General features: G+C 41.2%; 2 protein-coding genes across 11 annotated transcripts in view; one reads left to right on the top strand and one right to left on the bottom strand.

Moving 5' to 3' along the window:
- The window catches only part of LOC101941963 (phosphatidylinositol 3,4,5-trisphosphate 3-phosphatase TPTE2), a 76,565-nt gene that overhangs the window by 40,962 nt on the left and 7,735 nt on the right, over positions 1 to 27,868 (bottom strand). For 4 of the 9 annotated variants that reach the window (XR_010597796.1, XM_065581270.1, XM_065581273.1 and 1 more), the window contains exon 1: positions 6,033 to 6,091. The exons of 4 other annotated variants lie outside the window; for them this stretch is intronic. Coding sequence is in view for 4 of the 5 variants with exons in the window: in XM_065581270.1 (XP_065437342.1) it covers positions 6,033 to 6,076 (44 nt within the window). In the remaining variant the exon portion in view is untranslated. Of the gene's footprint in view, positions 1 to 6,032; positions 6,227 to 27,868 lie in introns of those variants that run through there. One more of the 9 variants, XM_042842759.2, reaches the window with a different exon arrangement.
- Positions 612 to 24,903, top strand: LOC101942580 (fibrinogen-like protein 1). Of its 2 annotated transcripts, none has more exons than XM_024104771.3 (8): positions 612 to 764; positions 9,657 to 9,741; positions 13,794 to 14,004; positions 15,100 to 15,259; positions 18,401 to 18,498; positions 18,583 to 18,671; positions 22,637 to 22,827; positions 23,445 to 24,903. In XM_024104771.3, the coding sequence occupies exons 1-8, from the start codon at positions 739 to 741 to the stop codon at positions 23,623 to 23,625; spliced, it is 1,041 nt and encodes a 346-aa protein (XP_023960539.1). In that variant the 5' UTR covers positions 612 to 738; the 3' UTR covers positions 23,626 to 24,903. The 2 variants fall into 2 exon arrangements, with proteins under 2 accessions (XP_023960539.1, XP_005305676.1); XM_005305619.4 differs by lacking the exon at positions 612 to 764 and adding an exon at positions 7,351 to 7,448.

The following is a 27,868-nucleotide window of genomic DNA, read 5'->3' as shown; positions in this document are numbered from 1 at the left end:
CTTATACTGGAATAGGAGTATTCACATGGGTCTTATACAGATATAACAATATTGGTTTAAATTCACATCAGATTATACTGGAAAACATACTTGTGTAGACAAAGCCTTAGTATTTTTAATCAAATGGGCTTCGGTGATTAGCTTTGTTAATTTGTCACTGCTTATTTTAGTTGGTACCTTTCACTAAAAGAACACCCTTGATTATATTTTTGTAGATTTTTTTCTTGTTTTCCACAGACTGCAAGGGTGTCTGCCTCAGATCCCCAAAGGTATTTAGGGATCTGGGCCTCTGACACTTGAAACGTTTTCTCTACTGGGCAACTTTTCCACTGGGCAACTTCTGCCTAGTTTTAAGAGGGAGATTTTCAAAGAGGGAGTTTGTCATTGTCATTTGAAAATGTCTTTATTACAAAGACAGCTGAAATTAGCAACACTGTGTGGGTTTTTTCCACAACTGTAACTTTTGCAATGATTTGTCATTAAAAAATAGCCTTCCTTTTGTGTCTCAACCTCACTCATGATTTCAGCACAACTCCCAAAGCAGTGTTCACGGCAGCTGCATGGCCCAGCAGAGGGAGCTCACAGTTTGCTTTAGTAAGTCTTGTCCAAGAGGTGGTCACAGTGTTTGAGTTTGTTTGTTTAGTTGCAAATTTCTCAGTGATGAAATTGCAGGAATCATTGTTTTCTAAAAACGAAACAAAACCCCTTTGATGAATACTTAGAATTTGGAGCACTTTTATGCATGGAACTGAAATAAATGGAAGGTAAGGTATATTTTACACCTGTAACCCGTAATTATATCTTTTAAAATGTGTTTTTCCCCCTTTCTCAGACAGTTTTCCTTTTGCTTAGTCCTAGTAAATGATCTTCATATGAAAACTGGCTTTCTGCATTATAGTTACTATATTTATACCTGATAACATAAATTCCTTAAACTTTTCACAAATTCCAGTACTAAACAAACAACAAAACCTTGATTCTGTTGGGTTTCATTTGGTTTGATACATTGGATTAGGATTGTTGCAGCCATGAGTTAAAGCGGAGAGGTACGTATGAGACTGAAGAGGGGAGGGAAACAGACCAAGTCCAGGCTAAGTGTAATGAACATATGGAATACGCCACAATTAAGATCAATAAGTAGTAAATTGTAACTTATGTTTAAGGTCAATAAAACAAATGAAATAAATACATAAATAAATAAATGTGTTGAAGAAACAGCTGGACATTTCTGGAAACTAGCAAGATGATGATGAGAAGATGAGGAGGAGCTTTTACATTTACCCTTTTGGTGATGAACATTTTTAAATGTGGTAGTTTTTTATTTTTTTTCTAAAGGATTGATCCTACAGTTCTCGTGGACACACAATATGGATTCATTTCAGCTGAGGATTATGTGTGTGGAATGTATTTGGGATCAGAAGGAAACTATTTAGAGGAGTGATTGAATTCAGTAGCTTGATTTCCCCTGTTCTGTATTCCTTGTGTAACAAAGTAGGAATTTGATGTTTTGCGATGCATGGCTCAATTGAGATGCTGACTTTTCCCAAGAATCATTGTGCTCAGAATATACAAGTAGCAAGAGCAAGGGGACAACTTGAAAGGCCTTTGGGTCTGATTTTCTGTTGCCCTTTACACCAGTTCTGCGGGCATAAAGGAGCCAGATATGCTTCCTACATAATAGAAGTGGACTTGAACCAAAATCTGAGATCAGAACATCTCTGACTTTTCATTGTATCCAGAACTGACTTTTGTGGCTTGGGCCTAATTCTAATTATTAGTACTTTTATTATTACTAATTGTACAGCACTGTCTGTGCTTTACCAGTGTTGCCAGCTCTCATGGTTCATCATGAGACTCAAGAGCCTTGGTGTATTTTCTTAAACCCCCAGCTCCTGAAGGCAAGTGATTATATTAGAATCTTAGCTTTCATTTTTTAAATAAAAGTACGTATCTAACCTTCACGTTTGTGGAGGAAGGCTTAAAACCATGACCCAAGTGTATCCTAAAGGGTCAGAAAGTTGAAGGCAAATAAATAGAACCACAAATGTTCAATTCTGAGGGTTCTAAATGAGATTTTTATGCTGATCTTATTATTTTTGGAGGTCCCTCCTGGGGTTGGCAGTACTGCTTTACAGCCATTTAAAAAGACATGAGTCTAGTTCTGATCTCAAAGCCGTTTTCAGCAGTGTGAATTGACAGTGGTCCATTACTAGACAGAAATGATAATGCAGAAAAGGCAGAAGTGTTCAAGAAATATTTCTGTTCTGTACGTGGGAAAAAGTGGGATGATGTTTTCATATTATATGATGATGATAAAACACTTTCCATAGGCGTAGTTTCACTTCTATATTTGGGAAGGCAGTTCCAATCAGCCCAACAGAACCATGGGGGGAGAAGGGGTAGGGGCAAATTCTGCGCCTGCCTGAGGCTTGCAGTTTGGGGAGACAATGCTCCCTGTTCCCCAGATTTACACTCATGATTCCAACAGTAACTCAGGAGAATGTTAAAAAACAGCTACTAATGTTCTACATTTTAAAATCAGCAGGTCAGGATAATTTGTATCTGAGAGTTTTAAATGACCTGGCCAAGGACCTTACTGTATCATATTGTTAATTTTCAATGTTTTGAAACAGTGGGGAAGTTCCACAGGACTGGAAGAAAGCTAATGTTGTGCCAGTATATAAAAAGGGTAAATGAGATGATCTGATGTTGACCTCAAGCAAAATGGTGGAACAGTTGATACAAGAACTTGATTATTAAATAATTAAATTAATATAATGAATGTCAATCAACATGGGCTTATGGAAAATAGATTTTGTCAAACTAATTTAGTATCTTTTTTTCATGAGATTACAAGTTTGGTTGATAAAGGCAATATGTTAATGTAATATATTTAGACATCTGTAAGGCATTTGTCTTGGTACCACACAACATTTTGATTAAGAAACTACCAAGATACAAAATCAGCCTGGCATGCATTAAATGGATTAGAAGCTGGCTGATAAGTGCAGTGTGTAGCTCCAATAGTGCAAGTGGCGCAGTTGTGCCATGGCCCACAAGATTGTGGGGGTATGCTTTACCTGCTGTGATGCCACTCATTCAATGCCACTCAATCATAGTTGGCCCTGCCAGCTCTCTACCAGATGGAGGGGGGCTGAGCCAAACCTGAGCAGTGCTGCAACTCATGTGCTGGGTTGCAATACCATTCTCCACTTGAATTTGGCCCACTCCTTGTGCACACAGGATGGGCAATGGGAGTGAGTGGCGCCTCTGGGCAGTGAGGATCAGGCAGAGCCATCCTAGCCGGGATGGGAGTGGAGCAGTTAGCTGGGGGGGTGCCAGTGAGTGGCCAGGGAGGTCCAGAAGACAGTGGGTGAGGGGCTGAGAGCAAGTTGTTGGTAGGCTATGGGGTGAGTAGGGAGTGTTGGGGGACTGTGGGGTAAGCGGTTGGGGTGAGTGGGGGATGTTGAGGCTGGTGGGGTGAGTTGTGGGGTTTATGAGGGAATGGGGAATATTGCGGGGGGGGGAGGTTGGAGCTGGGATGTTGAACATAAGCAAAATTTTAGATTCTGGAATCAGAAAGGGGGCCCTTAACCTATTCTTGCACCAGGGCCCTCTGGGGCCTTGTTACATCACTGGATAGGTCTCAAAATGAAACTGTAAGTGGCAAATCATCATCAAGCGGTTGTGTTTCCAATGGGGTCCCACAGGGATCATTTCTTAGCCCTACACTGTTTAACATTTTTATCAGTGGCCTGGAGTAAAACATAAAATCATCACTGATAAAGTTTGCAGATGATACAAAGTTTGGGGGAGTGGTAAATAGGGAGCAGAAATTTGATAATTGAGAACTCTTCAATGTAGACACAAAGGTATAACACAGTCCAATGGCTGGAAGTTGAAGGTAGGTAAATTCAGACTCTACATAAGGTGTATACTTTTAACAGTGAAGGTAGTTAACCAATGGAACAACTTACCAACGGTTGTGGTGGATTCTACATCACTGTGAATTTTTAAATCAAGATTGGATGTTTTTCTAAAATATATGCTCTAGTTCCAAGGCCTATGGTCTGGAGGTTAGACTATATGAGCACAATGGCCCCTTATAATCTATGAATCTATTATTTCAATGCAGCTACTCCTGGTTTTCCCTGATGTAAGTGAGATCAGAACCAGGTCCACGATCCTTGCCCTGAGGTACTTACACTCTAGTTAAATTTGTGACAACAACCCATTAGAGTCACATATGCTACATACACAGTAGCTAAACTGTCAGAGTGATCTGTGTTTACCCTTTTGAACATTATTGAAATATTGTAACCTAGCACCTTTCTCCTACCACTACTTTTCCTTTGTGCTTAAATTATTCTGGCTATTCCTTTTTAGCAAGCCGTGGGCCTCTAATGTATACATTTTGGTTTTTAATAGCTTAAAATCACAGCTTCCAATTTTTACTGATTTTTATTGATTTTATCTTTTTAAAAAAATCCTTGATCATTGGAATCAAGGGCAGAATTAAAAATGGGTTCACCAGGACTTGCTGCTGGAGCTAATTTCTCTGAAGCCTCAAATGGGGTTCTCCAATATATGCCTCAAAGAGCTTTGTGATGCCTTGGCTATATACTCCTCTGCATATTCAGGGACCCACTTTAAGTGAATCGGTCCTAATTGCAGTGTGACACCCTGGCACCCCCTTATTCACCACTGTCATGTAATTAGGATATGTTTTGTACAAAGTGTGCCTTGTGAGGTATCATTGTAAAAATCTTTATCTGCTAGACATTAGTATCTCGTTCGATTGTATGGTTTGGCTATGTATGTGCTACTGAAACATGTTGTGAGGTTGAGAACGAGGGCTGCCCAGAGGCGAGGGCAAGTGGGGCAATTTGCTGCAGGCCCTGGGCCCTGCAGGGGCCCCCACGAGAATATAGTATTCTATAATATTGCAACTTTTTTTTATGGAAGGGGCCCCCGAAATTGCTCTGCCCCAGGCCCCCTGAATCCTCTGGGCAGCCCTGTTGAGAACACCCACAAGCTGCCTTTCAGGTACAATAGAAAGGCCAAACAATGTTTATGGCTTATTGAGGAAATACACACAAGCACAAGGATTACCCCAGGAACTGTGTACAATAGAAACCTCTCAGAGATAGCACTACACAATGGGAACTGTTTGACCCAGGTCACAGCAAAAGAACTTTCCAGCAAGTTGGAAGAAGATATAAAAGGGAGAAATGACATCGTGAGGGGACCTCACTCTCCCTACAACAACATACCTGAAAGTATCAGAGGAAAAGGATTGAACTGGGTGTGGGGATGAAGTGCTGGTCCCAGGCTAAAGGGATTTCTAGCCTGTGTATGGAAACTTGGTAGACTGTTTGTATGATTAGTCAGGGTGAGAAACTGATTAATCCTATCTAATATTGTAGGCTTAGTTTGCGTTTGTTTTATTTCTTATGGTAATCTACTTTGATCTGTTTGCTATCCCTTATAATTGCTTAAAAGCTATCCTTCAGTAGTTAATAAATCTATTTAATATTTTATCTAAAACACTGTGTGTTGTATGAAGTGCAAAGGAGATAAATCTCAGCTCATGAGCAAGAGTTGGTGCACGTTCACTGTCCTTTGTAGAAGTGGCGGACTGGGTAATAAATTCATACTAGCCGGGTGTTGACCAGGGCAGGGTGGTACAGCTCTGGGGTCTTAGGCTGGGGAGCTGGGAGTATTTTGGCTGTAGCTTCTCTATTATGGGTTCATGAGTGGCTGGCCAGAGCATTCATGAACACAGCTGGGTGTGGTCCCTGCCTGTGGATGTTGATGTGAGTGTAAGCTTGGAGGGCTTTGCATCTTGTCACAACGTCACAGTGCAAGAGGGAACCAGAGTGAGACAGAGGGCTCAGCTGTACCTCAGTTCCAGGTGGCACCCCAGGGGGGGAACCTGTCACATGAAATTCATGAAAATCCAGTTTACTAGCAACAAATCAAGCATGCAAGATACAGTGGATATATTTACAAGTACCAATAATAATACATACCTCCAAAAAACTGTGCAGTGCTTTACGTAGCATTTTTTAGCCATAGATCTCAAAGCACTTTACTAAAGAGGACGGTATCATTATCCCCATTTTACAGAGGGGAAAACTGAGGCCCAGAGAGGTAAAGTGACTTATCCATGGTCACCCAGGAGGTCAGTGGCAGAGCTAGGAACACCCGGTTCTTCTGGGTCCCCCTGGAAGTGGTGTAAAAATGGGGGCAATGTGTAAAACAGTTAATATTTGCAGACAATATGACTGTAGTGCCCAACATTTTACAAAGAGTGAATCTGACCTAGTTCTAAAAAGCTGAATGGGAATTAATATTGCAGTTCACGTATCCGCCATGCATATTCCTGGAAAAGAAAATGCTTTTGCTAATGTGCTGTCAAGGGATTTCAACATCTGTGAAGAGATATCATTAGAGAACACGCAATGTTCATATTTACTTAGGATGACTCAATTATTTTTAAGTAGAAGCCAAATGGAGCTGTACACAGACACACTCTTCTGCTACATCTGCCTCACATGATCTCCACACCACACCAGGTCCTTGCCTAACATCTCTGCTATCCCTTAGGTTTGGTCTAAACTGGGAAAATGAGTCATGTCTGAAAATGTCTAAACAAATATGTTTTAACTAATATGATCATAAACATGACTTGGTCCCAGATCCTCAATGGTATTTAGGTGCTTAACTCCCATTGATTTCAACTCTCACCCCTTTGAGAGTCTGAGCCTTGCCACCTAGTGTAGGCAGGGCAGGTCATGTTTAAAAGCCTATTAGCTGATCGTGATCAACCATAGACTCCTGCATAGGGAAGAGTTAATATGTTTTCAAACAGGACTTATCTACCCAGTCTAGGCTAGTCTCATGCTTCTGCATGAGTTTTGCCTCAGTAAGGAGGGGGTTAAAAGTCAACAAGGAGGTCACGATTTGTCCCAGGGCTAATAAATGGCAGCTTTTAAAAACCTAATATAGAGACCAAACCAAGAGTCTGGTGGAAGCACAATAAGATCCTCTGTGGGGGCATCTGATTGTGGGTCCCAAGCCAATTGTCAGGCTAGCAGAGGTGGGAGCTGTGTGCAGACAGGGGAGAAAGTACAAAGATCAGAGACTTTTGGGTTCTGTGAAGGGTTTGGAGAGTCCTTCAGGAAGGGGTGGGATATTAAACCCTGATCCTGCAAGCACTTATGCATATACTGAATTTTATACACAGGAATAGTTTAATTGGCTCCAAAGGGCCTACTCACATATGTAGAGTTAAGCATTTGCTTACGTACTTGCAAGATGGTGGCCTTTATTTGTGTGTATGTTTTTAAAAGGAGTTGGGTCATGTGTAACTCTTAAGATTGTGCTCTCGGTTACACCCAGGCAGCCCCATTGACATCAACAAGAGATAAGCGAGAACAGCAATTGTAAGTATTGGCCGATTAGCTCTAACTAAAAAGAGAGATTGTTAACAGATGAAAAATCAGAAATGCTAATAATTCAACATCTGGGAACTATTAGCTTAGCCTCTTTGGCCCAGATTCACAAAGGTATTTAGGCACTTAACTCCCACTGATTTCAATGGAAGTTAGGAGTCTAAATACCTTTGAGGATCTGGGCTTTTCAAAGTCAGTGAAGGCTGGGGAAGGAAGTGAAGCACTCTGCAGGGTAGAACCCAGAAAGAAAAAAGGGAGGAGGAGAAGTTTTGTTCATTTAATTTCATAGTTTAAAAAACTGGCTATTAAAACAGGGATACCTCCAAAGTTGAAGGAAAAGCATTAATTTGATAATAAATAATATTTGTGGCCGAGAAATGGGTGAAGAGTGCTGATCTGTTAGAGGAGAAAGGGGAATGCTATTTTTATTAATAAAATGGTATTATTGCACTTTTGTAATAGAATTGTTTTCTGTAATAATATGGGGGCTATGCAGAGACTGAATGACATGTCATTTGGCCTCATTAGCTATCCTCTTGAGTGACCAAACAATTGCCCTGTAAAATGGAGAATTCCTCCTATTCTCCTGAAAATAAATATTAATTATTTGGCCATAATGCAGCGGGAGTGGCCAGTCTCTATTATTTTTTGCTCCATTCATCACAAACCTTCTTGTTTTTGTTAACTAGAAAACCCGATCTTCCCATTTTGAGGTTAGTTACACAACCACAACCCTTCTGAGGCTTCAGTATACTACAGTCTTGCTTAATATCCTTGTTTTCTACTCTCCAGTTCAGATTTCCTGTCCTTTGGCATTCAAATTTCTGTTTTCTATATTTTTAGACATAAACCAGATTAAACAACAATGCAAATAAACACCGAGTCCAAAAGTCTGCATTCATACTATCTTATGGAATTTATTGTAATTAGCATGGTTGTATTAAATTTGTAGGGGAACACCCATGGGGAAAGTTAGCTTCAGTGATTCATTTAAATGCTTAAATAAATAATTCTTTATTGCATTTTACAGTTAAATAATGTGAATAATAAGGCATGGCAATGGAACCTTTCCCTTTTAAGGAACATCATTGATATAAACATGATTTTAGTCTCCTCATACTCAGAACAAGTAGGATTAGCATTAGGTAACAATCAAGCAAAATTATTAGGTTTTGAGCAACTGTTTAATGCAAGAGATTCCAAATATATTTTTAGGCTTGGCAGAATTTTATTTGTATGTTTTTATAATTTCGATGAATAATAGTAATGTTTATTTTTAAGCATTTATTTTATTTATTTAAATTTTCACAATTGTGCAAAATTATGGGTGTTAAGCCTTTTTTCCCCAATTTTTGTCAATTTAAATTTCCACAGTTGTGAGAAACTATGGGGTTTAAGATGTTGGAGGAGGGGTTGGGTTTTTTGTTGTTTTTGCACATTTACTTTTTTATTTATACAAAATATTGTTATGCAAAACATTGTGGACAGTTTTGCCATTTGACTCATGTTCAACTCCGTGTGCTTGACTTTAATCTGTTTATATTTATTTCAGATGAGACTTTAGTTACCACACTGTCTTGTCTGCTCAGTGTGGTAACTGAACAGCCTTGGCACATTTTGTCAGAGCTGAGGCTTCACCCTGGGGCCCTGCCCAAATGTATCCCTCCCCGCACCCTTCGGCGGAAAGGTGCACCAGTTGCTTGCCTGACTGCTGCCCCCACCTCAGAGCTGAACTGCATTTCAGTGGTGGGTGAAGTGTATATGGAATATAAGGCCAAATCTTGCAGTCTTTACTCCAGCAAAAACCAGTGAAGTTAATGAAAGTTTTGCCTGACTACAAGATTTCAGCCAACTAGTTTGTAAGACACTCTATAAAGAGCTATTACCAGTAAAATAACATGCACTGTAAATGGTGCATGTGCCTGTCCGTGAGAGCCAGAGGGGCTTGCTAGAGTGTCATTCATCCCGTCAGGGAGGCACGGAGCTAGGAACCCAAACTTAAGTCTCCCCATGGCACTGTGTCTGGACCAGAGAGTCCCAGCCCTTTCTAAGATGCATCTTCTTTTCATTTTGTACTCCATGTCATTTCATGTACCTTCTTTAATAAGTCCTGTCGCACTTATAGAGGACTTCATTGTGGTTGTGTTTTTGGTGGAGTTAAATAAGCATGTAGTACAGTAAATTCATTATTCTCCTCAGGTTACATGAAATGATTACAATGAGATCCTGGTTGCTGTTGCTACTTCTGCTTGTGAGCTTGTGTTCACCTGCACCTAGACTTTCGGTAGGTATCACTTGACTATAGTTTGTATCATCCCTGTTAGCTGATTACTATTTATTGTTTACAGGAGCATTCACAGTGTGCTCGGTACGGCAAAAACACAAAAAAAGACATGGCCCCTCTCCTAAATAATTCACTTCCTACAAAGATAAATCAGACAGAGGGATGTAGGAGTGGAGGAGAAGGTATTACAGCATGCAGGTAAAACAGTCAGGTGAGAATTAGCTGCATCCAGATAATCAGAGTGTTTACATAATATAGGGGGGTTGGGTTTCATTGTGGTTGGTTGGTGTGTATGGGGACATTGTATTGTAAGATTTATAGACTATGCCCACAACCGTGCCACAAATCAGTCAGTTAGTTTCTTGTAGGCATCACTAGTGGAAGGTGGTCTTCAGGATGTATTTGAAAGCAGAGGGAGGAATAATTTTGTGGATGAGATCTGCAAATAGCTCTTTTGGGGCCCAGGCATGAGAGGTGCGAAGCACCTGCAACTCCCATTTCGTGATTTATTTTTAGTGTTTTTCTCAGCGTGCCAAGCAATCAAATTCCATAAAGGTAGCTGGAGAGGAAGGATGGCCATAAGGTTACAGAATAGCATTGTCAGATCTGCATTCTCTTCATGCCTCTGCCGTGCCTGTACTCTCCGTATGACCTCAGGCAAATCACTTCACTTCTTTGTGGCTCAATTTAACTGAGCGCAAAATTGGGATAACAATACCCCCTACCTCAGAGACAGGGGGCTAGTGAAGCTAACTCTTTGGAAACTGCTTTGAGATGGAAGGTGCTTTGAATGGGAAGCACTATCTGATACCAGAGCATTTCCGCTAACAAAGTGCTCAGTCCTATGAGTTGCTACAACAACTCCCATTGACTTTGATTTTTCCACAATACAGACAAATGCATGTTATTTATATGGAATGTACTTTCTCACCTAGTTTGTTATGATACAAATGTTTGGTCATTAATATTTTAAATGTGTTTTCTTAGAGGAGCCCTTCTTGAGCTAACTTTCTATAACATTTAGGGTCAGATTCAGAATCCCTTACTCAGGCCTTGGCTACACTTACCCAGTAGTTCGGCGGCGAGCGATTGAACTTCTGGGTTCGACTTATCGCGTCTAGTCTGGACGCGATAAGTCGAACCCGGAAGTGCTCGCCGTCGACTGCGGTACTCCAGCTCGACGAGAGGAGTACCGCGGAGTCGACGGGGGAGCCTGCCTGCCGAGTGTGGACCAAGGTAAGTTCGAACTAAGGTACTTCGAACTTCAGCTAAGTTATTCACGTAGCTGAAGTTGCGTACCTTAGTTCGAATTAGGGGGGTAGTGTAGACCTGGCCTCAGGCAGAATGGTATTTCATTACCTGGGCAGCCTCAATGGCCCTGCGTCTGGAGAAAAGTACTATTCAACCTGACTAAAGCTATCAGAACTGATCCTGCAAGGTGCTATGAAGGTGCTCCAGAAAAACGTCAGGCCTAGTCCTGCATGCCCTTACTCGCTTGAGTAGTCTTTACACACACAGGGAAAACAAATGTATTTAAAATAATAACTGTCAAAATTTCCATTTTTATGATAATATGAGAGAAAAATCTAAATGAGTAACACATTGTGTCTCTGTCATGCTGCCTTTCCACGCGTACACTATTGGCTCTAACTCATCCTTAAATCCCCATTTTGGAACTGAAGCCTGTTGGAATAGGCACAAGTAACCACAGCTTGTTTTCATAAGCTAAGTTGACTTGATATTACTGAGGATAGTGTGAAAATAGCCTTATGAAGAATAAACAACAGCTCTGTGGTTAGGGAAGAAACAGAGAAAACCAACTGGAGCAAACTGATTACTTCTTTTTTTCCCCCACTGGGAGTAAAAAGGCAGGCGGGGGAGAGCACAGCTACAGGTAGCCCAGGCAGTCTCTGGGTAAGTGTAAGGGACAAGTTACATTCCTACAGACCACAATAAGGAGTGACTTATTAACCCAATGGCTTTCTTTCCAAATGTGGTATAGGGGCCGTAAGTACTCACAACCTGCTTTCAATAAACCACTGAAAGACTGTCCTAGACTAGCACTAAATTCACGACCCCAACTGCATTACATGCTTAAAACTGGCACAAACAAACTGTTAGCTGGCAAATTAAAAACTGCTCATGTCCTTTGTCTTCCTAGACTGTTCACTGTTTGGGCCAGGCCCTTTGCCTGCTTCTGTTTTTGGATGGCACCTGACCCCTGGGGGGGGTGCAACTGCAATGTGAATAATAAGGAAAACAAGAAAGCACCTAAGCATAGCCGGCCTCTACATTTGACCTTTGTGTATAGTAAATTTTCCTTACAAAATAGTAAATGTCACCTCACAGACGGTCCTGGAACAACTTGCTGTCTCTTACTCAAGGCAATGTCAACAGGGGGAGCATATTACTCTGTCGTCCAGCCCACAGTCCATATTCACGTACCTGGAATTCTCTGAAAGGACAGTTGGCCAGCAACTGTCGGTTCTTCCCGACACTGACCGGCCACTGGCTTCTCCAGTGGCAGGAGTGAGAATTTACATAGGAAACAGAAATTGCCAGACTGGATCAGACCCAAGGTCCATCAGGTCCCTGTCTCAGATAGTGACCAGTGGCAGATGCTTCAGAGGAAAGTGTAAGAACCCTGCAGCAGGCAGATGTGGGGTGATCTGCCCGCCCACACACACACACATTAGGTCTCACCCTGATCTCAAATTGTTAGAGATTGGCTTACGCCCTGAAGCGTGAGGTTTAATATCCCTTCCATAACGTTGTTAGCACTAACACTGAATAGTCTTAACATCCATATCAATCTCCAGTCCCTTTTTGAATCTTGTTAAATTCTTGGGCTCAATGACTTCCTGGGGCAGTGAAGTTCTGAGGTCTAATTACAGGAGGAAAATAATTTCCTTTTATCAGTTTTGAATTGGTCATCTTTTAATTTCATTGAAGGTCCCCTTGTTCTTTTGTTATGGGACAAAGAGAGCAGAAACTCCTGATCTATCTTCTCTAGACCATTCATTTTTTTATAAACTTTTGTGATATCTAGACGGCACATCAGGAACTTAGAGGGTATTAATGTCACTGTTTGTGCACCCAGTGGGTAGGATAAACTTCCCCACTCTGCCTCAGCCCTGACTTGGAGCAACCATTTTTGGTAGTGGTAGGAAGGTAGTTCTGTCATCAACAACATCAATAGGTTTCTGTGGTGGTTTCTGTTTAAGTGAGTCTGGGTCAAGGTTTTAGCCCACCTAAATCAATGTATGGTTTCAGATGAAATCTAAAGGCTTGGCATAACTTTGAAACAAAACTAGACTCAGCTTCACTTGGAATTTTTAGAGTCATTCAAGCCCACTACTCCATACAAACTTCAAGCTATGCAAATCCACGTAATAAGACTCTGTTGCCACTTTAGTTGGCTAAGACTTTTTCTTAAGGAATATAGCAATACGAGCTTCTGGTTTGATTCTCACCTAAAATGTTTTTCCTAGTGAGTTCTGCTTTCGGTGATGCCAGTGTAAATCTTTAGTAACTCCACTGATTTCTGTGGAAGTACTGATTTCAATGGAGTTACTGCAGATTTATACCAGAATAACTGAGAGTGGATTCTGTCCCTTTATCTTTCACTTTTACAATAAGAGGTCTGAGAATTCTGCATCCTTACAGGACCAATGGGGCTGCAATGTAAGATCCAGATTTTGCCACTCTGCAAATAAGTCCACTGATTTCATTAAAAGATAGCAGAGTTGAGCACCAGTTGTCCAAAGTCACTTTCTGATGGTCCAGTTAGTTAATGCTGCACTGCTGGAATCTCTTAGTCAAAATCAGCACAAAAAACTCTTCCCCATTGGGCTCAATTCATCTGCCATGTAGGCTGTGCTGTAATGATTTAGAGACAAAAAATAATAGGCCACTTTACCCAGTTAGATGTTTTAAATTTGAATCCCCTTATCTCCTCAAGATAGATGTATGTGTTTGGATCATTAAGAGCTACAGACTTTCTCTCTGTTGTTACCACTTTAATTACATCATGCCTCTTTTCCCCCCCTTAGGATAAGGACATCTGTCTGATAGACAACACTAAATTACAACAGAGGCTAAAACTGCTCCAAGACTTGCTTCAGTTGTGTGAATTACAGCTGAAGGACATCTTGGGGAACAACTATCATGGAACAAAGAGCAAGATGTTCTCAGCCAGGAGAAGCATACAGCCTGAAATCCTTTTACCCACAACTAGTGGAAACTTGATAGTCTACGATCAAGGTAGGATGTTGCAGAAGAATTTAATAGACACTGTCACTTCAGCATATCGAAATATTTATTTCTTGCTGCAACGTTCCATTTATAAACAGATAGGCATATTTATATCTTATCCACTTCCCTTAACAAAATCAGTGCAGGAAGTTTATAACTTTAAAAATGCTTAATCTAAAATATGTACTATCTATTATATGCATAGGAGGGCTAAGGGTAGATCCATGGCCCAAGGCCACTGACCTGGTGCGTCATCTCGGGCACATCACTTTATTTCCCTGCACTTCTCTTCCTCACCTACACTCTGCCTGTCTCATCCACTCTTTGGGGCAAGGACTGTATTTCACTATGTTTTTGTACAGCACCTGGCACAATGGTCCACGGACACGGTTTCTGTTGTGCAACAAATCAATACCGCAGAAGCACGCAATGACAGAATGATATTGCTTTGCAATTGTCACAACATCAAACCTTTTCGCCCTAGGCTAAGATTTTCAAAACTAGGGGACCTAAATTAGAGTCTGAAATCCTGATTTCAACTCTTAAATCAGTGGCCTGATTTCAGGGACTTCAATGGGAGCTGAGGATTTCACAGCAGAGAATAGGGGAAGAATCTAAGTTAATGCTGTCTTAGGTTGAGATATCAGAGGGGTAGCCGTGTTAGTCTGAATCTGTAAAAAGCAACAGAAGGTCTTGCATCTGAAGAAGTGAGGTTCTTACCCACGAAAGCTTATGCTCCCAATACTTCTGTTAGTCTCAAAGGTGCCACAGGACCCTCTGTTGCTTTTTAGGTTGAGATGACGGTGATAAACTCTTCTGAGTCCTTTCTGCACTACAGCTTCTACTGCTATTACCATTGGTGGGGCTGCAAAAGATGGGTCCCGAATTTGCTAATCTAGATGCATCCTGGCTGGTGTTACAATTTTTGCTAGAACCATCTTTAAACATTGTTTTACAAATTCAACCTCCAGCCCAGCCAGGGTGGGACCATACAGAAGAGCCAGAAATCATTGTCCTAAGACAAACTTCTATGGATGATTTCTCTTGACAACAGTCAGCTATTTGCTCTTCCACTGTTTTATGAAGCAATACTATTTTGCTCAGATTGCTCTGCAGTGTTTAACAGCAGAAAAATCGAAAATGGATACTACCGGATCAGGCCCAGAGCAGACCGAGAACCTTTTCTGGTGTACTGTGACATGTCTGATGGAGGGGGATGGACTGTAATACAGCGACGCAGTAATGGCAAAGAGAATTTCAACAGGTATGTGCTGTGGTTAATATTTCAGTGGGGATTTAAATTATTCCTTTAAGGATTGCTGTGATTTTTAAATTCCGTCCAATCTCTGATGGCACCTTACTATCAAAGGCTGCTATTTTTAGGCTCCAATCTTACAAATGTGCACTCACGTGTTTAGTCATTAGTAGATATGAGGGAACAATGAGGTTTTTTGTTCAGGGACTGAACCAAAAAATCTGGAAAAAAAATCTGGTTCGATTCGAACAAAAATAAAAATAAATAAAAATAAAATTTCATAATTTTTCATCCAATTGAAGAACACAAAAAATATGATTTCGAATTGACAGACATTTCAACTCAACTCAGAATTATTGTTTTCCAATTTTTCAATTTGTTTTGAGTCGATTGAAACATTGGGGGTGTCTCCACATTAATTTTTTCCCTAGTTTTTGTTTTGATTCAACTGTTTCAGGTGCACTTCACCCTTTTTATTGTGTGATATTTGTTTTTGAAATTGGCCAAATTTGAAATCAAAATGCTGTTTGGACTCTAAAAGTTGAAACAGAACATTTCAATTCATTAAAAAAAAGTGTTTTCAACCAAATCTATTTGTCAAATTCAATCCAAATTCAATTAATAGTTTCAGGGACCAAAAATTGCACTTTTCAATGGAAAACAATTTGTTGAAAAAAATTCACTCAGTTCTAGTCCTTATTGATTAGAATTATTTGCACAAATAAGGACAATGTATGAGAGTAAGGGCTGGCAGGATCGGGCCCTTTTTAATGATTTCTTTCAATCACAAGTTAGAGTGAACTTCTGACACTTTTTCATTGGTTGGTCTTTGTCTGTTTAAGTCTTTTTGGTTATTATGATAGGAGACATTTCATTATCTGGTAATGATTTTGATTCTGCCACCATCTGCTATCAACCGATTAAATGATATATTCTCTCTCATATCATGAAAACTATTAAGGCTCAGTGTACTATTTACTCCCTCTTCCAGAATGTTAATGAAGATGCTAAATAAGACTGGTCCAGATTGTCTTGGCTGAAAGCGACAGGAAGATGGCTTTTACATGGAGATTTCTACACAAAAAGCCTCCTCCTGCCACTTTCAACCTGACAATCTGGTCCATTGACTGGTGTTTTAATCAGTCTTATTTAACATCCTCATTCATGATGTGGAAGAGGAAATAAACAGTAGAGCTAGGGATAACTGAGTTTTTGGTTCAATGCCTGAACCAAAATATCTGAAAACATTTTCATTCCGAGTTGACCCAAATTACAATTTTTTTTTCTTGACAAAATGAAATGAAAAACAAAATGAAAAACTAATTTGGGGGGGGGGGGGTGAGGGGGAGAAGAGAGTATGAATGAATGATTATTTTGTTTAGGTTTGGGGTTTTTTTAACCCATCCTCTTTTTTAAGATAAATCTAGTTACATTTCAAATTAAATGTCATTTCAAAATGAAAAGTCAGAATGTTTCATATTGATAATGCAGAAATGAAACATTTTGACTTTTTCAGAATTTTTTCCCTCCATTTTTATTTTTGCCGAAACTATTCGCCAAATTCAACCCAAAACTGCATTTTTCAGAGAATAAATTATTGGCTGAAAAAAAATTGTCCAGCTCTACTAAACAGTATGTTAATGAAATCTGAAAAGCATACTAAATTGGAAGGATCTTTGAATACTAATGGGGATATAGAAATAACACAGAGGAATCTAGAGAGAAAAAAACCAGGGGCAGAACGTAACAGAAGAAGATTCATCTTGGAAAAATACAGCCTACGTAATCTGATGAAAAATAATTCAAAACATATATATTTGAAGGGAGGGACAGGACAGGCAAGCAGTGATGCTTCAAGACAAATAGGGGTGACAGTGGACAGAAAATTACACATGGGTTTAAAATGGGATATGGATACAATACAGGCCAATGTATTCCACCCATATCTCCACCAAAGCAGAGACTTTTGTACTTTGGGGAACGGGGGTAAAATGAGGCCCAGACAGGGCCACCTCTCCCCCAGCCAGTTCCCCCTCCAGACCAAGAACTGTGCAGGGAGACACTCCACATATACACACGCTTGGGGTACTAGGATCCAGGCAGTGCTTCCCCTCCTCCTTGTCAAGTTGCCAGAGACTCCCACTGGTGGGACCAGAAGTAGCCAAAGCTGGGACTAATACTGTGGAATGTACTCCAACTTTCTCTGCCCTGTGCTGATTGGTTGTTGGATCCAACATTCCCCCTTTCCCCTCTGGTCTCCTCACCTGCCTCTCTTACCCTCTTGTCCCCTGCCCTGTCCCCTTGACTCCCCCATCCCTTTTCTTTCCACTTAGCTGATCCACTCCTAACTCAGCCCATTTACCACCACCCCCAAAAAAGTGAGATTAACATGCCATTTGCCACCATCACACTGATCACCCCATTTGTGTGTTCTACCTCTTCCACTACCCTGTGTCTGACTGTCTTGTCTATTTAGATTATAAACTCTCCAGGGCAGGGCCTGTCTACTACTTTCTTTTTGTATGGTGCCTAGCACAATGGGGACCCAATTTTGATTGGCCCTGAGGCACTGCCATAATAAATGTGATTAATAATAATAACTTGAGACATTATCATTACCTTTTGTTTGCAGCTTTTTAGCCAGTTTTCAGTTCATTATTATATTGCATAGTAGTCCTGAGTTTGCAGGGTGCTTAAGAGTGCAAGGCAGAATTCTTGTAACTTGTAAGGAGACAATTTGAATTAATTACTTAATTAAGATTTTGCGAGGTTCAGTGTCAGCTGCTTTACTAAAAGACAAATCTAGGACATCTCCTGCATTCCATTTGTCCAGTAACTTTTGACGTGCTTCTGCAAGCACTGCACCTGGCAGTGTTAGCAGGATTGAACCCACTGCAAGCGAGTGAGAGAGCGTAATATGTAAAGCAGTCAACATTGTTTAGTATTTATTTGTAATGAGCTGCTATAAATCTGTCTTGTCTCTTATGCTTTGAATAGGATACGTAAGAAAAATGTTTCTATAGATAAAGCCAAAGATTCACTTGTCAGGAGATTTCACAATAATAGGGTGACTGAGATTGTCAGATACAAACTCCCTAATTTCAGCATTCTACATAGAGGGATGAAATTGATAGTTGTATCTCACTTCAGGAAATGGGCTGATTACAAACAAGGATTTGGACAGTTCCAGGGCAAGAATGACGAATACTGGCTGGGCAATGAGCACATTTATGATCTGCTGGCTAGAGGTAAGGGTATTATTCTATCTGCACAACTTCTTACTAGTTGCATTGTGAAGTACTAATCTAACAAGATACTGCATTATAATCCAGAGGAAAACTCACTAAAAATTGACCTGATGGACTGGCATGGAGAAAGACGATATGCAATCTATGAAAACTTTCAGATCAAGAATGAGCAGGTAAGAAATGGAGACAACAGTGATTTGTTTGTTATTGCAGGGAGAGGGTTCTATTTGACTTTTAGTACTTCTGCTTGAGTCCTGCTGAGATCTTAATAATAAAGTTCTGCAAAACTCATCCATTTTGTTCACAGGGGTCCATATCAACTAGAGACAAGACCAAGCCACAAAGAGCCTAAATGTGAACTTTTGAAAAGTTCAGCTGCAGTTAGATTCAGTATTTTGGTTTGGCCCATTACAGAGAGAAGGGACAGCAGAGAAGCTTGATAGCAGATCAGAAGATGAAATTTTCCAGAGCTTGGAGGTATTCAGATGTGGGGCATTGATTCATCTCAATTGTGCATCTTTCTTTAAGGTTAATTTCATATAGGTTTGTACCCTGTGAGTTTTGTTTGGGCTTCAGATTTGAATGATTTCAGAAACTCAAAGCAAAATTCAACCAAAACTGCCAAGTTTTGTCTGGTTTGGGGTCAGAATATGAAAACATAACATTTTACATGGTTCACACCTGAAAACCTGAAATAGGCCAAAGTTCACTCTAAATTTTGTTGGCGTTTGATATTTCAAGTTTTGTTATGGAAGTTTTGGACAACTCCATTTCAATCAGTGGTAAAAGCAAATGTTATGAAAGAAAAAACCTACAGTTATTACACATCTATTATCAGTCTCATTCCGGGACTACTGTGTTCATCACTGTAGTATCTGAGCACTTTCCAGTGGTGCAGTATGCAACATGGCCACACATATATCATGGGTTGTTTTTCCTCCCATCCTCCCCCCAGAGGGAGAAGCATGTTCAGTGGAGTGATTTGGTTTGGTAGGATGTGGTTGTTGGGTATTTTTGGGTTCTGTTTATTTTTTTATATAAATATACCTGATTTTGTGCGTTTATGTTAGAGAGGGCAAGATCAAAGAGATGTGCCTGGCAGTTGGAGTGAAAGGTGGTGAGGTTTGTGATGCTCCATAGTTCCTGGATGAGTTCATTCCACAGTCTTGGACTGGCCCATGGAGAAGGCTGTGTCTCCCACACAGACAAGCTTTACTCTTATTATTGAGAGTTCTGTTGTGCCAAAGGAGCATAGTTGCAGACCACAGTTTTTGTCCTGGAACATTATATGATCTTTTAAGTATACTGGGCCCACACCTTGGAGCACTTTGAACATAAGGATCAAGACCCTGAACTTAATTTGAACTCCTGTTAGAAGCCAGGGTAGAGAATGGAGGACAGGTCTGCTATGATCTTGATAGTCGGTGTGCCGAGGAAATGCACTGCAGTGTTCTGAATTAATTTAAGTTTCCAAGTGCTGAAGGCTTCATGAACAGGTATATTGCATTGCTGTAATTCAGCCAAGAGGTGGTGAAGGTCTGAACAACTGAGGCCAGGTCTTTATCTGCAAGGACGGGATGGAGTTTCTACCCAAGTGGAGATGGTAGAAAGCATTATTAATGGATTTTGCTAGACTCCTATAGAATGAATTGACTAGTTGTGGGTGTGTATCTTCAACCAATGGAGATTACAACATGGCTCAAAACTCTTCAGAATGCTTAATTCTGCCCACCAGCATCACCTGTCTTGCATGGGTTCAGCTTCAGCCAACTGTTTTTCATCCAAGAGCTGATCTCATCCAAGCACTAGAGCATCTTGATGGTGTGGTCGTATGTGGTGAAGGATAGATAGAGCTGTGAGTCATATGCATATTGCTGGCACTTGAGTCCATGTAGATGTTGAATAGGACTGGAGAGAGAACTGATCCTTGTGGGATTGTACAAGTGAGTGGTCTAGTGATGGAGGTGCAGTAAAATGTTGAGCATACTATCAGCATAACACAAATCAATGAGTGCAGTTTCCCATCACTACTCTTTGGTGTGTCCTCTCAGGAAAGACTCAAACCATTTTAGCACATTACCCTGGACCCCAGCCACCTCTCGCAGGCAAGTCAGCAGAATCTCATGTGTTGAATGCTGCGCAGAGGTCCAGAAGGATGGGAATAGATATGTGTTCTATCCATCGACAGCAGGAGATTATCCATCCGTTCCACTAAGGTGGTTTTGATTCCAGGTCCTGGCCTGAAACCGTGCTGGATCTAGAATGTTAGCTTCCATTAGATGAGCTTGTAGTTGGCCTTTTGCTAGCTTAAGAGAATAAGAATGGCCATACTGGATCAGACCAGTGGTCCATCTATCCTATCTTCTGACAGTGGCCAGTGACAGAGGGAATGATCAGAACATGGCAATTATTGAGTGCATTAATCCCTTGTCTTCCAGTCCCAATTTCTGTCAATCGTTAGTTTAGGAACGCTCGGAGCACCTCTGACCATCTTGGCTAATAGTCATTGATGGACCTATCCTCCATGAAATTACCTTATTCTTTTTTGAACCCTTCTCTGTGAGCTTGTTCAGGAATGGGAGCTTTGATACCGGATATTGGCTTGGACTGAAGTATCTGGGGTGAGTTTCTTCAATGTTGGTTAGACTATCTTGTGTTTGAAGGAGGAAGAGAAGATTCTTTCTCTAAATGAGACACTGACTATTTCATTCAGAAGTGGCACCAATTGTTCATGATTTTCTCTCACAAGCCAGAAGGGGCCTGGGTCAGATCCACAAGTCTTGGGTCAAGACTACATTAGGCTGTCCATAACTTCTTCAGGAGAGAATATACTGAACTCTGGGAATGCAGAAAGGCTCTTGGTTGGTGGGTATAGGCAGAGCAGATCCATACTGTTTAAGACGCCTTCCTGAATGTGCATGATCTTTTCAGAGAAGTAGGATGATAGATTTTTGCTATACTTGGTGCTCTGTTTTGATGCAGGTTATAGGCACTCAGGACTGACTGACTAAGGGGTTTATCACCCTGGATGACTCCATGGGGCAGGATTTGGCAGACTCAATGGAGACTGATAGGAAGATTCTCTTGGCCTGATCTTCTTAGCATATGTGTAACATGCCTCGGGTGGCACGTGATCAGGATTCATTACCGAATTTGGTCCGCTGGTTGGATCATTAGGTTCCCTGGACTGGGTACTGATGGGGAACGCAACATGTCTTAGGCTTTGAGGAATTTGTTGTTTCCTCCTGTCTGAATCAGCCTTTGTTTTCCATCACCGGCACTCGAGTTTCTGCCCCTCTTCAACCACTGCAAGGTATCAGAAAACCAAGGAGATCTATGTGGGCAATGGGGAGGAAGGGGCTGCATAGGAGCCAGCGTAACAGTGGCCAAGGCCAGTGTAGAATGGTAATGATTCACCAGGTCCTTGACACCTCATGCTGTGGGTGGGGTGCTGTGGGTGGGGTGCTGTTGTCCTTCAGCAAGCTTTGCAATTTGTTGGAGTCCATGAGTTTTTATGGTCAAATCACACTCACTGATCTTTCTTGTTGGCTAGATGCTGGAAGGTTCTCTGGCCACTGCCCTAATGAGGTGATGGGTCATCCAAAAGAGTGGCTGGGTTGTGATGTCCTCTGTCTTGACATCTAGGCTGAAAATTAGGTCCAGAGCGTGACCAGCTGTGAGGCTGGACTAGAGATGATCTGTGAAAGTCCTAGGGAGGCAAGAGAGGAGATGAATTTTTGGACTTTTGCATCTGCAACCTTTGTCAATGTGTATGTTGAAATCTTCCAAGATGACAAGTCTGGGGTACTTCACCACCATTGCCCCTCGAGCCATTCTTCTAATTTCTAGGTGTTGCTGCCAGGATTAGCCAATTTGTATCATGTAGGTGTTGAAAGAGAATAATACTTGTAGCCTTTAGTAGCAGGAGAGCAACTTGGCAGTATATTTGGTAGATTAGATGGGGTTTTGGCCCAAGGCTAATATCAAAAAGCATAAGGCCAAAATCATTTCTGACTTCAGTGGAGTTATACCAGGGATTAATTTGGCCCACAGCATATTGCAGAAAACAATTATGAGCTTTAAAAAAGAAATAAAAGGCTGCTGATAACAGAGAAATGTTTACATTTAACTCTTGCAGGACAATTACAGGTTATGGGTTGGCACCTATTCTGGTAACGCTGGTGATGCTCTGTTTGGCGGGAGTAACTTTGAAGACCAGTGGTCAGCATCACACAGTGGGATGCCGTTCTCCACATCAGACAAGGATCATGACAGATTCCTAGCAGGCAACTGTGCACAAGAGAACCAGTGTGGCTGGTGGTTTAACAGGTATGGGAAGAAGTTGACTGTATCCAATACTCAAAGAGTGATGCATATGGGACTAAGGCTGTGGGTGGGTGTGCAGCAACAGTCTGTTTTTTCATTACTGTTCAAGGCAGAGAAGTTTAAATAGCTTTCACGATGACTTCCATAATAAAAGCATAAGAGAAATGCCCTGTGCACCAAGGGCCTGAAGGAAACAATTCCTAGCCACAAACAGGCTCAACTGGCCGTTAGAGTGTATGTTAAGGGCATTTCTCTAGTTTGGGGTGATTAATTTTTGAGCTTTCTATCACAGTTGGCCATAATTATATTTCTTTTATGTTATAGTTCATTGGTGGGTATTACTGGTATGTTAGCAGTTACTGAGTCTGGTCTCAGAGGCCCTCTGTGCAGGGAATGCACACTGAAGTCAATAGTTCTGCATGTGGACAGTGTGCAAGACTAAGCCTTTTGTTTCATATTAAGCCCTTATAAGCCAGGCCCTCATCAGGTGTAAACTGGCATAGACCCATTGAATTCAAATGTATATCGATAAAAATACATTGTATTTTGCTGTAATGATGCAATGCCTTCTCACTTTAAACGGAGTCTCCTTTTCCTCCCTCCCCCTTTCATCCCTCAAGATGCCACGCAGCAAATCTCAATGGACAATACTATAAAACAGGAAACTACACCGGACGCCATGACAATGGAGTGGTTTGGTCAACCTGGCATGGGTTCTGGTACTCCCTGAAATACACAGCCATGAAAATCAGGCTTCCATCTTTTGTCGACGTAGGGAGTGGAAATGGTGAAAGCAGCTAGGACAGCTAGAATCCGCATCATTGGAGACAGAGAGAGTATAGGATAGAAAGGATTTTAGAAATCAAGGGCCAAACCCTCAGCTGGTGTAAATCAGCACAGCTGCACTGTAGTAATTGGCATTTGATCAGTTTATATTAGTTGAGGATCCACCCCCAGGGTAGTAGAATATGCCTATCATATGGTCTAATGGAGGATGTAAGGGTCTCTCATTCTTGTTAAAACCATTGGAAACACCACAAAAGTTTGTTTTCCAATGATCTTTAGTGGAGATGAGAGTATTCAGCAGTTCACAGGAAACCAGGGCTGCCTGGGGGTGGCAAGTGGGGCAATTTGCCCCGCCCTGGGACCCGCAGGGGCCCCCATGAGAATATAGTATTCTATAGTATTGCAACATTTTTTTATGGAAGGGGCCCCTGAAATTGCTTTGCCCGGGGCCCCCTGAATCCTCTGGGTGGCCCTGCAGGAAACTCTCTGCACCTTGCAGAATCAGGCCCTTACTCCTCTTAGCCATTTGTATCTTATAATGGCCAAATTCTTCTCACCCTGATTTCAATGGTCAGTGAATGTGGTAAGCAATATAAGAACACAGAAATAGAACAAACAGAGGGATAAGGATTTGGCCCTTAAAGCTGTCAGCTAGATCTAGGCCCCAGATTTAGATTTTATTTTGAAGTGGACTTTGCATAGGGTGACCAGACAGCAAGTGTGAAAAATTGGGACAGGAGGTGGGGGTTAATAGGAGCCTATACAAGAAAAAGACCCAAAAATCGGGACTGTCCCTATAAAATCAGGACATCTGGTCACCTAACTTTGCAAAGCCTAATATGAATGCAAATATTCTGGGGAATTTTTTATTTCAGTTACAATTTGTTTATTTATATGTTCTTATCATTGTTCTGTACCAGACGACTTTGTGCTAGTGAATGAGAACTAGAAAGTTCTCTTCTAGTTCACTGTTCACTTCCACTTCATTATATTAGCCAAGTGAAATGAGAAAAGTGTACAGCACAAATGAATGAGAATAGAATAACAACAAGAAATGTAATGCCAATAATTAATTCTCTTCCGATAATTTGTTGTTAGTAACAAAAGATTTGGGCTTGACATAGATCCTTTAACATCCATGCTGTAAAATGAGCCTACACTTTGTGTATTATAAATATGCTCTTTTAAATTAGTTGTTCTTTTCAATTTATTTTCCTTTTCCTTTAGATAAATACACATTGTAATTTGTATTATATATTCATACACGTGTGAATTAAAAATCATGGAAATTTACATTGTTTCTGTTCTTAAACAATACTGGGAGATGGACAAAGATTTGAATGGAAAGTCAGAAATGGTTGTGAGAGATGATGCTCCAAGACATTTCGCTCACACTTTTATCACTGGTTCTAGTAACATTTTCAGGGCCTGTAAGGCAAGCTTAATTTTGAGTCCTTATTGTGGCCTCTCTCCATCATGCCCTTGGAGATTTTTTCAAAAGTTTTGGCATTTTTCAAAAGTTTTGGCATTTCGTCTTTTTGAACGAAGCACTGAATCCTCTCCCCATATAGCGATCAGATCCAGTACCTCCCGTACGGTCCATGCTGGTGCTCTTTTTCAATTATCGGTCTGCATGATGAGCTGATGAGCTATCTGTGGTCACCTGTGCTCTCCACGCTGGGCAAACAGGAAATGAAATTCAAATGTTCGCGGGGCTTTTCCTGTCTACCTGGCAAGTGCATCCAAGAGCGGTCACAATGGTGCACTGTGGGATAGCTCCCGGAGGCCAATACCATCAAATTGCGGCCACACTAACCCTAATTCGAAATGACAAAATCGATTTTGACGCTACTCCGCTTGTCGGGATGGAGTACAGAAATCGATTTTAAGAGCCCTTTATTTTGAAATAAATGGCTTCGTTGTGTGGATGGGTGCAGGGTTAATTTGATTTAACACTGCTAAATCCGAATTAAAGTCATAGTGTAGACCAGGCCTTAGTTTCTCCACAATGACTTTATTGTCTTTAAGTGCTCCTTTTGTATCTTGATCGTCCAGGGGCCCCACTGGTTGTTTAGCAGGCTTCCTGCTTCTGATGTACTTTATTACCTTTTGAGTTTTTGGCTAGCCGTTCTTCAAACTCCTTTTTGGCTTTTCTCATTACATTTTTACACTTAATTTGGCAGTGTTTATGCTCCTTTCTATTTACCTCACTAGGCTTTGACTTCCACTTTTTAAAAGATGCCTTTTTATCTTCCACTGCTTCTTTTACATGGTTGTTAAGCCACGGTGGCTCTTTTTTTAGTTCCTTTACTGTGTTTTTTAAATTTGGGGTATACATTTAAGTTGGGCCTCTATTATGGTGTCTTTGAAAAGTGTCCATGCAGCTTGCAGGGATTTCACTCCAGTCACTGTACCTTTTAATTTCTGTTTAACTAACCTCATTTTTGCATAGTTCTCCTTTCTGAAGTTAAATGTCACAGTGTTGGGCTGTTGAGGTGTTCTGCCCACCACAGGAATGTTAAAAGTTGTTATATTATGGTCACTATTTCCAAGCAGTCCTGTTATAGTTACCTCTTGAGCCAGATCCTGCACTCCACTCAGGACTAAATCGAGAATTGTCTCTCCCCTGGTGGGTTCCTGTACCAGCTGCTCCAAGAAGCAGTCATGTAAAGTATAGAGAAATTTTGTCTCTGCATTTCGTCCTGAGGTGACATGTTCCCAGTCAATATGGGGACAATTGAAATCCCCCATTATTATTGAGTTCTTTATTTTCATAGCCTCTCTAATCTCTCTTAGCATTTCATCGTCACTATCACTGTCCTGGACAGGTAGTCGATAATAGATCCCTAATGTTATATTCTTATTAGAGCATGAAATTTCTATCCCTAGAGATTCTATGGAACATGTGGATTCACGTAAGATTTTTACTTCATTTGATTCTACATTTCCTTTCACATACAGTGCCACTCCCCACCCCGCACGACCTGTTCTATCCTTCCGATATATTTTGTACCCCAGAATGATTGTGTCCCATTGATTGTCCTCAGTCCACCAGGTTTCTGAGATACCTATTATATCAATTTCCTCCTTTAACACGAGACACTCTAGTTCACCCATCTTATTATTTAGACTTCTAGCATTTGTGTACAAGCACTTTAAAAACTTGTCACTGTTTATTTGTCTACCCTTTTCTGATGTGTTGGATTCTTTTTTATGTGAATGTTTCTTGTCTGATCTGGCCCCTACTTTATCCTCTTCCATTCTCTCCTCCTGACTAGAACCTAGAGAATCTCTATCAATAGACTCTCCTCTAGAGAAGTCTCTGTCCGATCCACGTGCTCCTCTGCAGCAGTCGGCTTTCCCCCATCTCTTAGTTTAAAAACTGCTCTGCAACCTTTTTAATGTTAAGTGCCAGCAGTCTGGGTCCACTTTGGTTTAGGTGGAGCCCATCCCTCCTGTATAGGTTCCCCCATCCCAAAAGTTTCCCCAGTTCCTAATAAATCTAAACCGCTCCTCTCTACACCATTGTCTCATCCACGCATTGAGACTCTGAAGCTCTGCCTGCCTACCTGGCCCTGCGCGTGGAACTGGGAGCATTTCTGAGAATGCCACCATAGATGTCCTGGATTTCAGCCTCTTCCCTAGCAGCCTAAATTTGGCCTCCAGGACGTCTCTCCTACCCTTCCCTATGTCATTGGTACCTACATGTACCACAACCACCGGCTCCTCCCCAGCACTACACATAAGTCTATCTCGATGCCTCGAGAGATCCACAACCTTCGCACCAGGCAGGCAAGTCACCATATGGTTCTCCCGGTCAGCACAAAACCAGCTACCTATGTTTCTAATGATCAAATCTCCCATTACTAACACCAGTGGGGCTCTATGAAGGTGTAGGAATCTGCCTGCGCATTGTAAATTGCAGGATCTGAGCCTATATTTGAAATATTGAGCATTTCCAAATTTAGCTTTTCACTGGAATGTGGATTAAAGGTTACCAGGGGACGAGCTGCTGAAAGGGAAGCCTGGCACTATGAGGACGGGGTAGTTTAAAACTGTCAGGTGTCTCTTCCCTACCCCAAATCCTCCCTTTTCAATCTCCATCTGAGGCTTCTTTTATTTTCTTTGTTTCCTCCATTAATGTATTCCTTCCACCTGTTTTCTCTATACCTCTGAAGAATCTGTTATTCCAATAAATGGCTGGAGTAAAGAACTGAGTCAAACTGCCCTGCCTGCCACTCTTTGCATCTCCTTTGTG

The sequence above is a fragment of the Chrysemys picta genome, chromosome 1 (assembly GCF_011386835.1).
Source record: "Chrysemys picta bellii isolate R12L10 chromosome 1, ASM1138683v2, whole genome shotgun sequence".
In the NCBI taxonomy this organism is placed as follows: Eukaryota; Metazoa; Chordata; order Testudines; family Emydidae; genus Chrysemys; species Chrysemys picta.
The sequence above is the reverse complement of the archived record's forward strand: the minus strand, read 5'-3'. Positions and strand labels throughout refer to the sequence as shown.

What these genes read in the sequence shown, in the direction of transcription:
- LOC101942580 (XM_024104771.3), top strand. Translation starts at nt 739, where the DNA reads ATGCATGGAACTGAAATAAATGGAAG. An exon ending in CTTGATAGTCTACGATCAAG is followed by an intron (nt 14,005 to 15,099) that starts GTAGGATGTTGC and finishes TATTTTGCTCAG; the next exon opens with ATTGCTCTGCAGTGTTTAAC. An exon ending in TTATGATCTGCTGGCTAGAG is followed by an intron (nt 18,499 to 18,582) that starts GTAAGGGTATTA and finishes ATTATAATCCAG; the next exon opens with AGGAAAACTCACTAAAAATT.